Source organism: Myotis nattereri (genome assembly GCF_964212035.1).
Source record: "Myotis nattereri genome assembly, chromosome: 9".
NCBI classification, from domain to species: Eukaryota; Metazoa; Chordata; class Mammalia; order Chiroptera; family Vespertilionidae; genus Myotis; species Myotis nattereri.
The window spans coordinates 20,012,480-20,028,225 of record NC_138084.1 but is presented as its reverse complement, the minus strand read 5'-3'; the positions used below and the strand labels follow the sequence as shown (position 1 = coordinate 20,028,225).

General features: G+C 48.3%; 1 protein-coding gene across 1 annotated transcript in view; it reads right to left on the bottom strand.

Moving 5' to 3' along the window:
* The window catches only part of DTX4 (deltex E3 ubiquitin ligase 4), a gene marked incomplete at its 3' end in the record, with an annotated part of 28,390 nt that extends 17,721 nt beyond the window's left edge, over nt 1-10,669 (bottom strand). Inside the window, exons 1-2 of the mRNA XM_081099943.1 lie at nt 10,393-10,669; nt 1,922-2,648 (exon numbers count right to left, since the gene is read on the bottom strand). Of these exons, the coding sequence (XP_080956069.1) occupies nt 1,922-2,648; nt 10,393-10,603 (938 nt within the window). The 5' untranslated portion in view covers nt 10,604-10,669. The remainder of the gene's footprint in view (nt 1-1,921; nt 2,649-10,392) is intronic.
* Nucleotides 10,670-15,746: the final 5,077 nt, after the last annotated feature.

Genomic DNA, 15,746 nt, shown 5'->3' with positions numbered 1-15,746 from the left:
AAAGCGATCTGGGCTTCCTTTCCCTCAATTATGGCATGGGGTCACTTGGCATTTGTCAAGGGCGCCAGAAATGAGGTAAGGCTGCTCAGCTTTGACTTCAATTCAACAACTACATAGTGCATATTCAATAGATACCTGAGAATAATTGTAATAACAGCAATAGCAGCTAATTCTGACCCAACTCTTACTATGTATCAAGCATTGTGCTAAATCTATACACCAAATATTTCATTTAATCCTCATGATAACCCTATAAAGAAGGTGCTATTATTATCCCCATTTTACAGATGAACAAAGTGAAGACAAGAGGATGCAAAACTTACCCCAAGTTACACAGCAAGGAACTTGGGTTCAAGTCTAGGCAGTCAGTTCTGGAGGCTGGGTTCTTACAAGTGCCAGCCATCACTCTGAATTGTTAGAGGCCCTCAAGATGTTATTGTGTGACAGTGAGTAGAAATTGAGTGGAGGCACTGTTTAGGTACCCAGTGCCCTCTCCCACATACTTCTGCCCACTCAGAGGAAGTCATATGAAAATCCCATGCACCTGACCAGTATTCGACTATTTTGTTAATTGTTTTCCCATAACTGAGGAGCCAGACTTAAGCAAAAAATAAAATAAAAAAGTAACAACACACCAAAACAACAAGAACAGTGGATTAGGAGACTAAAACTTAGGTTCCCAGCCCACTCTGTGTGTAACACTCAGCTACGGGGCTCTCCGCCGGGAGCTAATGCATGCCTGACACTTGCATCACAGGGCAAGGGAATGGGATAAAGCTGGGGAGTGCACGTGGTAAAGGTTCACGATGACCCATGGGGCAGGCAGGGCAAGCATGATGATCCCCATTTCACACGCGAGGAAACTGGACCTTGCTGAGATTCTGTGGCTTGCCCAGTGGCAGAGGAAGGTATACCCCCAGTCTATGGTATACCCTCCTTCACTCCTCCCAGGGCTGAATATCCATGTGCAGAGATCACCCTCTGGGCAGCCTGAATTTCACACTCAGGTGTCCAGTCTAACCCTAATCATCCCTACTGCCTGGGGCTCCTGGGCTACAGGCCAGGTGCCTCTGGAGAAAGGGAAATTGGGTGACGATGAGAAGCCAATCTCATAAGAAACCAGGGCTGGCAGGCAGAGGCTGTGGGCACTGCATGGCCCTGGGTTTCTCCCATGTTATGGTCGAGCAGATCACGAAGATCATAAAAAGCAATACTCATAAAACATATGTCATCACCAGCTTGTCACAGGATTAACTGAGACAATGCAGGGAATGTGTCCAGCACATGGTAAGGACTCACTACTATGGGCTGTTATTCCAATCCGAAGGCACCCCTCCAGCTGCCACACAGACCAGAGGAAAGGGACAAATCCTTGTTTGGCACCTACTATATGCCAGGCACCGTGGTGCATGCTGGACAGGGAAGGGGCCCTGCAGAGTCAGACAGAGTCTGGCTCTGCCGTCAGACTTTCTAAAGTGTGAATCCTGGTCTCTGGACATGATTAGCTGCGTGCCCTTGAGCAAGTTAACTGGTAGTGTCTTCATGTGTAAAATGGGGTCAAGCTGCCTTCTTCACAGAGCTGCTGTGAAGGATTAAATGAGGTGATACCCACTAGCCCCCAAACTGAAAGAACCTGAGTGCACAATTAATGTAGCCTGCTATTACAATCACACCTGATCTCTTTAGTCTTCACAGCAACCCCCACGTGGGTATGGCTGCCAGAACTCACAGAGGAGGAAGTGAGGGACTGCCCCATCTCAGGGCCAGTAAGAGGCAAAGTCTCCATTAGAATCGCCCCAAAGGCCGAAGCCTCCTCATCCACCTGCAGGTAGGGTGGTAGGACATGATGACAGGGAGCGGAAAGTCCGTCGTTTGCTCTGCCTGGGGAGTAGAGACTCGAGGCAGCCATGCAAGCACCTACCCAGAGGCGATCAGCACCCGGGACTGCGCCATGGCCAGCCGCTGCAGGTTGGTCCGATTCAAGGTCGCCAGGGCCACCCTTCCTGTCTTGCCGTTGGTCCCCGGGGGGCTGGCAGGAGAGCCCACAGCCGCCCCTGCCGGAGTGCTGGCAGCCTGTCGCTGGACTGGCTGGGATGGGGCCATCTTCACGGGGCCTCGGATGGTGCCCGTGCTGTCCAGGAGCTTGGCCCCAGGTCCTGGTGGTGGTGGGGGCAGCTTGACCGCTCCGGATGGGGGCACGTTCTTGCGGGCTGCTGGAGGCTGCGGGGGCCCGGCTGCCTTGACGCTCATCACCAGGACGCACTGTGGGCAAGAGCAGGGCGGGCCGGGTGGTGAGGCAGCTGATCCTGCGGATCCGGCTGATCCCGGGCTGGCCGGCCAGGACTGGGCCTTGGGCAAGGTGCCGGTGACCATGGGGTAGATGAGGTCCAGACGCCGGCGTATGCGGCGCTGGCGATGGGTCTGCCGGTTGATCTGGCCCATGGTGCTGAAGTCAATGACGTAGCTAAAGCCGATGGAAGTGAGGTCGATCCAGGGGTGCTGCCTCTCGTAGGCCTGTTGGATGGTGATGCCCACTTCCATGTCGTAGGGCGTCCAGGAACCGTTGTCGTTCTCCCACTCCCATACCACGCCCTTCCCAGGGGCCGAGGATGGGTCGTAGTAGTTACGGCGAACTGGGCGGAGGGTCCCTGCCAGAGGGGGATAGAGGATTGGGTCAGGGTCAGCAAGGAAAGAAAAGGAATTCTGTTTCATTCATAGGCAAATATCAAACGAGTCCTACTGTGTGCCAGGCACTGGGCTGCCTGTTGAGATATCAGCTATGAATGAGACTCATTCCTGTCTCTTAGTCACATCAGGGTAAAAACAGATGAGTTATAAGGCAAAGGATATGGGAGGCAGTGCTGCTACCAGAAGGAGCAACTCCTGGCTTGGAGTGGGGACACCTTGATCTGCAGCCAAGTTTGTTCCCTTACTAGCTAATGTAGACCCCTCAGCCTCCGTTTCTCCCTTGAGAAACAGGATGACTCCTTTGCTGAGTTTTTGTGAAAAGCAAGTGTGACTCCTCATTAACTCAACAAATACTCACCTGTACATCCCAGATTCTGCATTTCTCTTGGCCCTAAGGCACATCATACTCTCAACACCCAGTAGGTGCTCATAAATATCATATCCTTTCTCCCCTATCCCTCCAAATGTTCCTGCCTCTAGGGTTATGGATGAAAGGAACACAGGGCCATGGAAACCTAGAGGGCAGAGGAAGACCCTGCCTCTGTGGGGAAAGGATGCCCAGAGACAGTGGTCACTGAGCTGGCCTGTTATTGTGAGAAGAGAAAGGAAAACCGGGTTGAGAGCACACTCCCAAATTTCCCAGCATTAAGTCTTATATCAACAACAATAATGGTCATAAGAATAATTTTCTATGTATCAAATGTCGTTCTTTCAAGAAACCCAAGCCCTCCTAAAGAGATCATCTTCACTGTTACAATCTTGCTGCGGGTAGGGGTTAGGGATAGGGACAAGGCCAAGGTCATTGCAGGGGAACAGTACAGCAGAAATGAGCCTGCAGGACAAGAAGGGTATACTAAGCCTCTAACTGCTGCCTCTTTCTCTCCTACCTACCCTCAACCTGAGTTCAGACTTCATTTCATGGATATCATCAAGGCTACAGAAACTCAGCTCAAGGCAGGATGGGGAAGCTGGTGAAACCTTCAGGGTGGCTGGATCGCCAAATCTGTCATCTTGAGTCCTAGCCATCAAAGTGGTGGGAAAAGGCTCCCCTTCTCCCGCCTCTGACTCACCCCTCCTCCAACCCAGAGGAAGACACCAGGACTTGGGACAGAATCCCATTCAAGGGGGGAAGAAAAGGAACAATGGCTATTCAGGCCTTTGCCAGGGTCATAACCCGTCCCCCCCCACCATCTCCAACCCCCTTAATGACCCAAAACATCAACATTCAGAGGCAGGAGGGAGAGGCAGAACAATCCCCTATTCAGCAGCAGGACCTCTGCTGGGGGACATGGGGTAGCTAGCAGGACAGGAGGAAGCGGGGAGGCAATAGTCCCCTGGTTTGCTTCTATTTCCTTCCTAAGCAGCCAGCCCGCTGGGGAACAAAGAACACAGGCTTTGTGTCCAACAGCAGAGGACCTGCCCCTTCCAGCTGTGGGATTAAGCCTCAGTTTCCTCATCTGTTTGGAACCTGGGGAAGCTACTTCAAAGGGTGAACTTGAGGATGAAGTGTAGAAATGAATATAAAGTACTGAAATAACACCTGTCACGTGGCAAGAGCTCAAGAAAAGTTGGTGATTATTATTGTAATTTTTTCCAACTATTTGTCTGAGCAGGATGGAAGAGGAGGAGAAAGAGAAATTTTATATGTAACTCATATTTGTACAATCCACGTGATCTTCATGGCAATCCTATGAAACACCTTTTAGAGATGAGGACATGAAGTTTAGAGAGCTTAAATGGCACTCTTTTGTATTCCTTCCAGGTAGCAGAGACAATGTACTGGACCAATTTTCACAGATGTGCTTAGAGGGTGTTTTTTTTTTTTTTTTTTTTTTTTTTTTTTACACCAGTGTTACCAGTCCCAGAGATGCCTGGGAATTGCCCCAGAGCTTCTGGAGATCCTGGCTCCCTAACCATCCCAGGTTTATCTTCTTTTGTGCTTGTATTGCCTCCACTCCTGACAAATAGACACCCCTTTTACCCTCATGGGTTCCCTCAGAGTGCCTGGACCTCCTCCCCTACTGTTCCCTTCTATTGAAATGCCCCCCTTTGCTTTTTTTAAAAAAAATCTATTGAAATTCTCCTGACCATCCAGGTCCTATGCCATTTACCACCCAGCCCTTGAAAGGTTCTCCTAGTCAGGAATCTGGGGTGCACCAGGGTCTCTTTTCATGCTGGCGCCTTACATGGAAGCAGTCACCACAGTGCAGGTCTTTGCTTTCTAGTGCCCACTGCAGTGCCTGGCAATAATGAGGGCTCCAAAAAGTGCTGTGATTGATTGACGACTTCGGGCTAATTTGGCATTGCATTATTTGCCTCATCTACTGAGTACTCACTAGTGCTGTGAGGAATGCCAAGACCTAGTCACTCCTCAAATAGCTTACAGTCTAAAACAAGACAGGTATGCTAATGACTATTTATGAGGCAGAATAGCCACAGGAAGGGTGCCAACAAAATGCCTGTTGGCAGAAAATCTGACCACATCCTTAATGCTTAAATCCTTTTCATGACTTCCCCTGAGTTCAGCACGGAAATCCTCTCCCCCCACTCTGCTCACATTTCTGTCACCCCAGTCTCCTTCACTCTCTGTCCACTGCCATGCTTCTCTGGACCTTTACATAATGCTGGTCCCTCCCTCCAAACATTCAGGCAATCCTCCTCACTGTTCATCCTTCACATTTCCTCTGTGTTGCCTTGACCAAATTCCGACTCCTATTTTTCTTATAGCATTTATCTTGATGTGCAATTACACATTTATTTGTGTGATTAATTAGATGAAAGTCTGTCTCCCACCACTGGACTCCCAACCCCATAAGAGTGGGCATCCAGGTGTTTGCTCAGGGCTGTATCTCCCAATGCTTGGAATGTCCAAGAGGCTCAATAAATATCAGTTAAATATTAAATAAAGTAATGATGGTTTGGAGAACATTTTAATAAATGGATGATAAATAGCATAAGACCTGAATATAAGGAGAATTTCAATAGTCAGACATGACAAAGGACTGCTAAGCTGTCATGGATTTTATTTGGACACAATAAGGAGCCAGTGAAGTTTGTGACACAGAGAAGTGACAAGAGCAGAGCAGGTCTGTTAATTGTGTCTAAGTGAGAATAATGAGGGTGTTGGCAGTGAAAATGAAAAGGAGGTGACAGGTCGGAGGGCCCTACAGAGAGGAAATGGGTAGGACTTGACCACGAGGAGCTGAATGCTTTCCAAGAGCAGTTCCAGGATCACCTGCGTCAGAATCTTTAGAGGTACAATGCCTTCCAGCCCTGGGAGAGGGCCACCCTGAGTTCCCATGCACACTAAAGTTCTAACTGCTGGGCCACATGGTCTATGTGCCTGCACATGCCTAGCACCCCAGTAAGACTCTGAATGACAGGATGTGTCAAACAGTCCTGGGTTTAGACCATGGGCAAGTGGTAAAATGGAAGCACAAATAACAGGCAGAGGGGTGTCAAGATAAAGAGCTGGGTTTGGAAGGAGAAAATGTTGAGTCCAGTTCAGTCCTACCAGGTTAATTACAGACAGAAGGCAGACTTCAGAATCAAAGTTGTGGGACAAAAGAGATGGTGGGATTTAATTCTCTGATTATTTTCCAAGGCAATTCCATCTGGAATGGGCTAGTCCTGGACCTTCTATAACCAGGACTGTGAACTAGATGATCTGAGGAAATCCGCTGGATCCTAAAGGTGCAGTAATCCAAGGAAAAGGCCTCTAATGGGATAGAGATAAAGGATGTTCCCAGACTAAGGAGGAATAAAGAGAAAGAAAGTCAGTTTTTCTTGGCAACTCAGACACCTGCATTTCAAAGCACCTAAGATATTTAAGCTTCTGGAAAATGGGAGACAACACTTTCTAAGATGACCTGAGGTCTCTAGGGCATTTCATCCACATCTATGCAACACTGTGTTAGAGCATCTACTCTGTCCAAGAAATCTCAGCACCCCTCATCCTTACTAGAATGATTCACGAGGGCAAAACTTAGGTACTTAGGTGTTTGTTACTGCTACACTCCACATGCCTAGAACAGCACTGCATGAAGCAGCCATTGGTGTTCACCACATAAAGGAGTAGAGCATAGAACAATTGATTTCGAACCTCAGCTCCCCCATTGACTGGATATAAACCTTTGAATAACTTAATCTCTTTGAACTTGCTTCCTTTCCTATAAAATGGGAACAATAGGTCTTTCATAAGGCTCTTGGAGAATTAAACAAGATAATGTGTGCAATGTGCTTGGAGCATCACTATATTGTAACTGTCACGTGGTCATCATTCCCTTTGCCTCCTCCATTCCTGTGCTCACAGAGGATACAGGACATTGTGGGAGCCTAAAAATCAGCTGCATCAGCTTCTGTCAAACCCTTTAATCTCTTTCCATCTGACCCTCTCACCACATGAAAGTCATAAATGAGGACACAGCTCTACAGACATCTCTGAGCTGGAAAGATCCCTCCCTCACACCACACAGCTTCTAAGCAGCAGCATCACTGGAGGAGGGGCCAAACCCACTCACATGCTGATCTGCATGATGGGAAGAAATTCCACAAGGAATCTTAAGCCTGTTCTTCATTCTGCAGAGGAAAATGAGGCCTGAGCAGTGAAGGGACTTGCTCAAGGTCACACTGTAAGCCAATGAGTCTGGGATGAGAGCCTGAGTCATGTCTCCCCCTCCCAGTCTGGGTGTTCCCCCTTCCATCCTGCTGCCTGGGCCTTGGAGATGGCAGCGATCAGGTGCATTGGAAGATGCAGAGCAAAGTGATGCTGAAGTATAGAGCTCACTATCCTACAGCAGGAGGTTAGCCCAGGCAAGGTAAATGACTGTAGGTGAAGAGGACCCAACCAAGGCCTTTGGAAGCAGCCAAGACCCAGACGCCCCCATCTCTTCTCTTCTTCCAGATTCTCTAGCCTCAAATGCTTAGAGGAGACCAGCATGGAATGCAAATAAGCTCTGACTGGGAGGCTGTCTGGGGTAAGAAGTGTACAGGGCAAACAGAGGCGGCAGAGGGTGTCTGCAGCCTCCTAGGTATCTCCCTGGAGACAGGCTGGATGAAGTCAGAGCCCAGGAAAGCTGAGAGTCTGAGGACTCCCTTGGCATTAGGGCAGGCTATTTCTGAAAAAACAAAGCTCCCATCTCAGGAAATGTCCCCACATAGAGGCGCCAACAAAAAAAAAGAGAGGAATTGCCTCTACACAGGGGACTTCCAGCTCTCCTTTGTTTATGGGGATGTTTCTGGTTCCCAGCTTCAAACTATGGCTTAGGGGACAGTGGGTAATTTAATTAGACATTGCCAGGGCTTGGCCGAGGTTGCCTGGGAGCTGGTGGTTTAAAGTTCCTACCCCATCATGGCCTCATCAATGAGCTATATTGAGAGGAACTGTGTCTCTGGTGGTGGAGAATGGAGATGAGGGGGCTCCAAGTCCAGAAACCCAGAAGTCCTATTCTATTTTGACAAGCTCCCTGACAGACACAGCATTCCTGGGAATTCAGCCCAATGCCTCTAGCACCCAGTGCAGGGCCTGGCACTGAGGAGACAGACAAGAATGCGAAACACACCCCGAGGCAGTCTTTAAAATGATCCAGGGCCAGCTCTCTGCCTCTGGTCTAAAGTCTGCAGAGCACCAGCAAACTCTTCCCCATGGAGAGGCTGACCACCACCTGGTGCCTACCCTTGAACTAAACTGAGGGCCAGGTAGTGGTCAGCCTGTCCTTAGGAAAGAGCAATCAGACCTGGGGGAGGGGGCTTCTGTCCTACAATCCGGTTTTCTCCAGAACTTCGCTTCTGTAGAAAGGACCCTTCAGGCCATGACCCTTTCTAGGCACCATGTCCTTAAACACTGATTAAACTTTCTCCTTTCCCAACTGTGAGACAAGGGCTGGGACCTTTATGTCACGAGGGTGGCTCGCCATGTGCTGCAGAGACTTAGTTTCAAATAGAAAAGCTCACACCTGCCTGTTTATTTTGAGCAGGACTGGAATTCCCTGTCAGGTGTCTTAGCTGCTGGTCTTCCTGGTCCCACCTCCAAGGCTCCGCTGACTCCCTCTCCAGACACATGTCCACCCCCCAATCTGAGGCCTCATCTCTTACCTCCACAACCTCTGTCCAAATTACACAATTACATTCTCTCTCTCCACCTCAGCGGCACTTAATCCTCTTTCTCAATCTCCCATGTCCTCCTTACTCCCTCTTCCTCTCAGCCATCTGAGCTCCACCTCCCTCCCTTTCCCACCAGGGTTTAAGCCTCCTCTCCCCTCCCCCCATGGTAACACGTCTGGAAGCCTTTCCCCAGAAAACTTTACTCACTGGGCCAGTGTCTGCAAAGTCTTTGGCAAAGAGGTTCTTGGGAGTCATGACTGAAGATGGGACAGGAGGGTGGAAAGCTACCCCTTTCCCATGAAAATCCTAATTAGCACACAGGATGTGGGGCTTTCCAAGGGGGCTGAGATGCCCAGCTCCAGCAGCTGTTCTCTGGCCTTCTGGGACTCTCCCAGTCTTCCTCTCCAGTCCCTCCTCCCCACACCTGCCTCTCCAGGCTCCTCTGCACACTCTTGGGAAAGCCCAGCCAGAATTCCAGAAACAACCTCCACCCCCTCCCGCCCCCCATGAGGAGACTAGGGGAGACAGACTTGTCCCAAGTCATCAACGAAGTCTGGACACACTGGGCCAAGCAAAGGGGCAGCTCCGCCCTGCCCCTCCGCCAAAGACCCGCCACCCTGACCTCTTCCCTGCCGCCTCTCTTCCTTGCTCTGATGGGAAGGCTGGTCAGCTGGGAAGTGAGATTGTGGTGGCCACAGTGGCAACTTGCATCTCACAAGAAGATTGTTTGTGGTCTGGGAGGCCGGAGTGTCCCTCACAGTCGACGGTTTAAGGAGGAAGCTTGGGGGCAGTTTCTCCTTAGGAATCTGCCTCCTCCTCCTCCTCCTCCTCCTCCTCCTCCTCCTCCTCCTCCTCCGCGGACAAAGGGAGCGGAGTGGCTTCCCTGCCAGGCATTCCGAGCCCGGTGCCCGCCCCCTCCCTCTCTCCATCTGCTCGGCCTGTTGCTTCAGCCCTGGGACTGCACGAGCAGCCGCACCGGCGGATGCCACAGCATCCAGGGCGCTTCAAGCCCTGGAATCCCCCAACTCCAGTCTCCGCTTCCAGGGAGCCCAGCCCTTCCCATTGGAGACTGCCGCTAGAGCCTCCAGGGAATCTCTGCTTCCTTCCCCAGTTCCCACACCCAGCACCCCGCTGTGGGAAGGCACCCCACACAGGGGGCAGAGGCAGTAAGGTGCGTGAGAAGGAGGATGTACGGCAGGCCCAAGGGTGCCCGGGCAAAGCAGGGTCAGCCGAGGTGTGGGCGATGGGAGCAGGAAGCCTTTACTAGGGGCTGGGATTGCTTGTGGCCGAGGTGGCGTCACAATTTCCACCGGGGAGGACCTGGGTCCACCAAGCGCTTAAAGGGGGGCGCGTAAAAGAGGAGTTGATAGGGGCTAGGGTGCAGCTGGGTTTGCATAACCAGAACACTGACATCAATTGCTTGGGGCTTATTGCAGGGGGAATCTTAGGATCTTGGGCAAGAAGCGCCCCCTCCACGACCACCTCTGGAGCCACCACAGCACGGAGGTGCAGACTGGGTGGGCCCCTGTGGGCTCGCGCCGCGGGAAATCTCAGGGCGGGGAGGGGAGGTGCGCGCGGGCGGGGCAGGGGCGGCCGGCTCACCCGTGTCCTGGCGGAACTGGTTCATTGACTGCAGGTCGATGATGTAGGGCGCGAGCCGGCTGTCCACCTGGCCCAGCACCACGCTGCCCCCGGCGCGGGGGCCGGCGCGGACCACCGCCTCGATGTGGTGGCTCACGGCAGGGCTGTAGGGACGCCAGCGGCCGTGCTCGTTCAGCCATTCCCAGACCACCACCGCCGAGGCCAGGAGCATGGCGAGCCCGGGGACGCGGCGGCGGCGCGGCGCTGTCCCTCTCCCGGGCTCGGTGCGCCCTCCCTCCTCCGCTTCCTCCTTCGCCGCCGCCTCTGGGCCTCGACCGCGCACCCCGCCCCGCGCCCAGACGCCCCGGGCAGTCTCAGCTCCGGCCCATGGGCCGCTCCCCGGCCGCGCATCCACCGGGGCCCGGAGACCGGGGCCGCCTGGCTCGGACCGCGCGCCGCCTCCGGGGTCCGCCGCTGCCGCCGCCGCTGCCACTGCTCCGTGGGGTCGGGTGGCTTCATGCAAATGTCCGGCCTTCTGCAAACAGGCCCCCGCCTTGCCAAGCCACCCGGCGGGCGCGAGCCGGAGCGGACTGCCAGGCGAGGACCGAGCCCTCGCACCAGTTGCGCCTCGGGCTCTGCAGTCGGCCGGGTGGGAGCTCGCCGCGCGCTCGCGCCGGGAATGGCTCGCTGCGTTCCCCTCCCTTCCCCACTCTTCGCCGCACGAATTGCTGTCTCCGCCTGGGCGAGAGCTCCCCCTCCCTGTGGTTCTGCTCAGTTGCTTCCAGAATGAATCGCTCCTCCCAAGAGAGACACTAAGGCAAATCCGCGCCCGTGGGGGTTACCCCAGCCCCTCCATGACGCGGCCCAAGGACCGCAGTAGTGGCCCGGCCTCAACTTTGCCACCTCCCTCCCAGGACTGAATTGTCTTTTTTTTCTTCTTCTTTTTAAAAATGCAGCGTGATCCGTGTCTGCAGTGCCAGCTTTGAGACACGAAGTGTCTCCCGCTCGCGCACGCACCCGCACCCGCACACTCACAGCCGCGCACACAGGTGCCCATACCCCAACGCCCTTCTAGTTCGGGGTGGTATTACCTCATCTTCGCCAGCATCCTTTGCTGTCTGTCAAGGATGCATTGCCACGCCCGCTGACTACTCGGGCCGGTGCCTAGGAGCTCACACGCCCCCTACTGGCCCAAAGCGACGCCTGCCGGCCAATGGCCACACACTAGCTGCCATTCAACTCCAACCTCTGCTCAGGAGTCTCAGTCCGAAGGGATGCAGCAATTTGGTGAATGAAGGATTTACACCTACTTCAGAGTAGAAGTAGTTTTTCTGGCCTGCTTCGACATTGCTTGAGTTAAGAAGACAGATGCTAAATTGATTTATTCTTCAGGGTTTCTGTGACCAAAATACTGAGACACGAAGACAGACACAAGCTGGACTTGGTTATTATGGTCTTAAATAATTAATGTGGAAAATAATCTAAAAGGGCAGATTGACATCAGGATTACATGTTAATCTTACCCTAGAATACAAACTTTGTTTTGCTGAGGTTGCAATCACATGAAACACTAAATTTATATGATCAGGATCCAGGATAGGATATCGAAAAATAAAAATTATGTGTTAGGGACTGGGATTATGAATTTTTTGAAGTAATAATTTTTCATAATATCTTATAGTCATTTTTTGTTTGTTTCCCTTTCTCTTTCTTATGCTCTCTTGAATTACAGAGATATTATTAATATTATTATTTGTATTTCCCACATCTCTTTCACCCTTTACCTGCTCTTCACAGAGTTCCAAATGCAAAGAAAAAATATCATACATGCTTCTCTTTGAGTCTCCAAAAGCGCCAGGCTCCAGGCTACCTCTGAGCTTTTCCTTGCTGGTGGTGCCCTTGCCCAGAAATCTCCCTACCATGGCCTCCAGAAACCCCAGTATCCCAATCAAACTCAATCAACACTATTCATTAGAACATCAATTTTTAGCGTTTGAAGGATGAAAGGGACAGGAGTAAAGAATACCTCAATTAATCCTACCAAGAGCCATTTATTATTCCTATTTCACAAATGACAAGGCTTATAGAATTTATGCAATTTGCCCCAGAATATTATTTAGCCAGAGGGGAAATTGGTATTCAAAACTTAGTTGGAATCCCCTCACAAAAAGAAAAAAAAAAACCCCACACATGTTATATGGCCAGGCATGTGGCAATGTAGACGTGTCTCAATGTATAAGAAGGGAATGGATAGTGTTACAAATGCCTTCCCCCCAAAATATATGCATATTAAAAGAAAGAAAGAAAAAGAAAAAGAAAGGAAGGAAGGAAGGAGAAAGAAAAAAGAAGGGAAGGGAGAAATTTTATTGAGCTATTTTTACTTTCAACCTTGAGACCAAGAGTATGAAGAAAGTCTGGGAACCTTCTTGTGGTCTGCATCGGTATAGATCCAGAAACCATCAGTTATGATGTAAGGGGATGCTAGAAGGACCAGGGAGAAAATAGCATCTGCCCAGCTAAACCAGAAATCCCCAGGCAAAAAAAGATAAGGGAGAAAGTGTCTCTTACTTAGGTCCAGCCTGATTTTGTATCTGGTCTTCATGCATGTCATGTTAAACATAGAAAATTACAATAAAACAAAAATAAATGTCTAATCACACATGAGAGGTTTGTGTGTAGCCTGATTCATTTGCAAGCAGAAGTGAGTATATGCTTGGCATTAGTAATCAATTACAGTTGTAAGATGTATGTATTTTTGATATTCTATGTTAATTTAGAATTTATAATAATCTATGTGGCAATCATAATTTATAATTATATGACAATAATAATAATATATTTCTATTTATGTTTCTTAGATCTTCCAGTTCAACAATCCTAATTTCAAATACTCTGTAGCATGCCTGAAAAACTCAGACATTTCATTTTCATATCCAACTATCTCTTAAATTACCTCCTGTTTCCGCCCATAAGTGGCATAATAATTTTTAACCAAATGATGTGCCCAATTTTTAATTTGGGATATGACAGCTATAATTAAACCTCACTAATTAAGACCAATTGGAATGAAGCCAGTCTGTGTTGTTCAAAGCTACAATTTAAAGCTACTTCAAAAATTGCCATCATTGCTTAACATCAAGATTCAATGAAAAAGTCATTGTCTTCTTTTCCCGTGGAACATTCATGGACAAAAGTGATCCTTTTGGGGTTTTTTTCCAGTTACTTATCGCTGTGTAACAAATGGCTCTAAAATTATATGCTGAAAACTTCAACAAGCATTTATCAACAAGCATTTATTTTGCACACAAATGTGCAATTTGGGAAGGGCTTGATGAAGACAAGCTAGTCTCTGCTCCACATGGAGTTCAAGTTAGCTCAAAGGATGCGTGGGGGCTGGAATCATCTGTGGGCGTGCTCATTCACAGGTCTAGTGCTTGATGCTAGCTGGCACCTGGCAGCTCAGCTAGGGCTACAGCCCAAGCATCTACACATGGCCTGTCTATGTTGTTGATTGGCATTTTTATCACATAGAGGTGGTTGGGTTCCAAATGCGCATGACCCAAGAGAAAGAGCTGGACTGGAGCTGCATTGGCTTTTTGTAAAATTAAAGTTTTTTAAAAATTTTGAAATAATTGTAGATTCACATGCAGTTGTAAGAAATAAGACAGAGAGATACCATATACCTTTTTCCTCCATGTTACTCAGTGATAACATCTTACAAAACTGTTCCTACAAAACTAGTGCATCACTATGATATTGACACAGTGAGGATACAGACTAGTTACAATTCTGCTGCTTATTGAAACAATATAATTGTATTATATAGTACACAATATATGTTATATTATATTATTTATATATTAATGTATGTTATAATAAATGTATATTATCAATATCCATTTTGTTTATAAATGTATGCAATATAGTTTGTATCACCACAAGGATCCATGATGTTGTCCTTTGATAACCATATCCAATCCTCCCCACTATCATTTTGTGCTTAACCTCTGGCAATCACTACTATGTTCTTCATATCGGTAATTTTTTCAATTCAAGAATATCATTAAGTAAATGGAATCATAGAAAATGTAACCTCTTGTGTTAGTGTAGTACATTTGCTACAATTGGTGAGCCAATATTAATATGCTATTATTAACATAATAAGCCTGTTTTTTACATTAGGGTTCGCCTTGGAGTACATTCTATGGGTTTTGACATGGACCCCATGGAACACAGGTAGTGCTATCTCATTGCTGCTTTCAGTTGCAATTTTCTAATGACATATGACATTGAGCATCTTGTCAACTGCTTATTTGCTATCTATCTGTCTTTGGTGAAATGTCTGTCAAGGTCTTTGGTGCATGTTTTTAATTGAGGTGCTTGTTTTCTTATTGTTGAGTTTTAAACGTTTTTTTGTATATTTTAGACAACACTTCTTTATCAGAGGCGTCTTTCAGAAACATTTTATCTCAGTCTAAGACTTAATTTTTAAATGTATTCTTTCTCTCTCCCTGTCTCTCTAACTCTCTCTCTTTTAAGAATGGGTGCTTCCCCCATCTAGCTTGCTGCAGATGTCACAGGGCCCAGGGGTGGTAAGAAGTGTCTCTGAGTCCCATTGCTCAGGCTCACATGGACTTTCTCCAACATTGTCCAGCACTTATCTCTGCACCACATGGCATTGGGCCTTTATTTCCCTAACAGTGTATTTCACAGAGCAGACATTTTAAATTTTAAATAAAACAACAATTTTTTCTTCCAGGGATTATGCTTTTGTGTTGTATCTGAGAAAACAACACCAAATCCAAGCCCACCTAGATTTTTCTTTGTTAGTTTCTAGTAATTTTATAGTTTTGTGTTTTACACTTAGATCTATAATCTATTTTGACTTTATTTTTGTGAAAAGTATAAAGTCTGGGTGTAGAGTCTATTTTTTCGTGTGTGTGTATGTGCGTATGAAGCTGTCTAGTTTGAGCAACATTGGTGGAAAAGACTATTTTTGCTCTATTTATTATTGCTTTGTACCTTTGTCAAAGACCAGTTGACTATATTTATGTGGGTCTATTTCTGGGCTCTGTTTTTTGTTCCATTGATCTAGTTGGCTATTCTTTCATCAATACCACCCTGTCTTGATTATAGCAGCTCTATAGTAAGTCTTAAAAATCAGTGTAACAGTTTTCTAACTTTGTCTTCTCATTCAATATTGTGTTGGTCTTTCTGGGTGTTTGGCCTTACCTTATAAACTTTAGTATCAGTATCCACAAGATAACTTGCTGGAATTTTGATTGGCATTACATTGATTATGGATCCAGCTGGGAAGAGCTCACAACCTGGCAGTATTGAGTCTTCGTACACTTGTATATGGACTATCTCTCCAT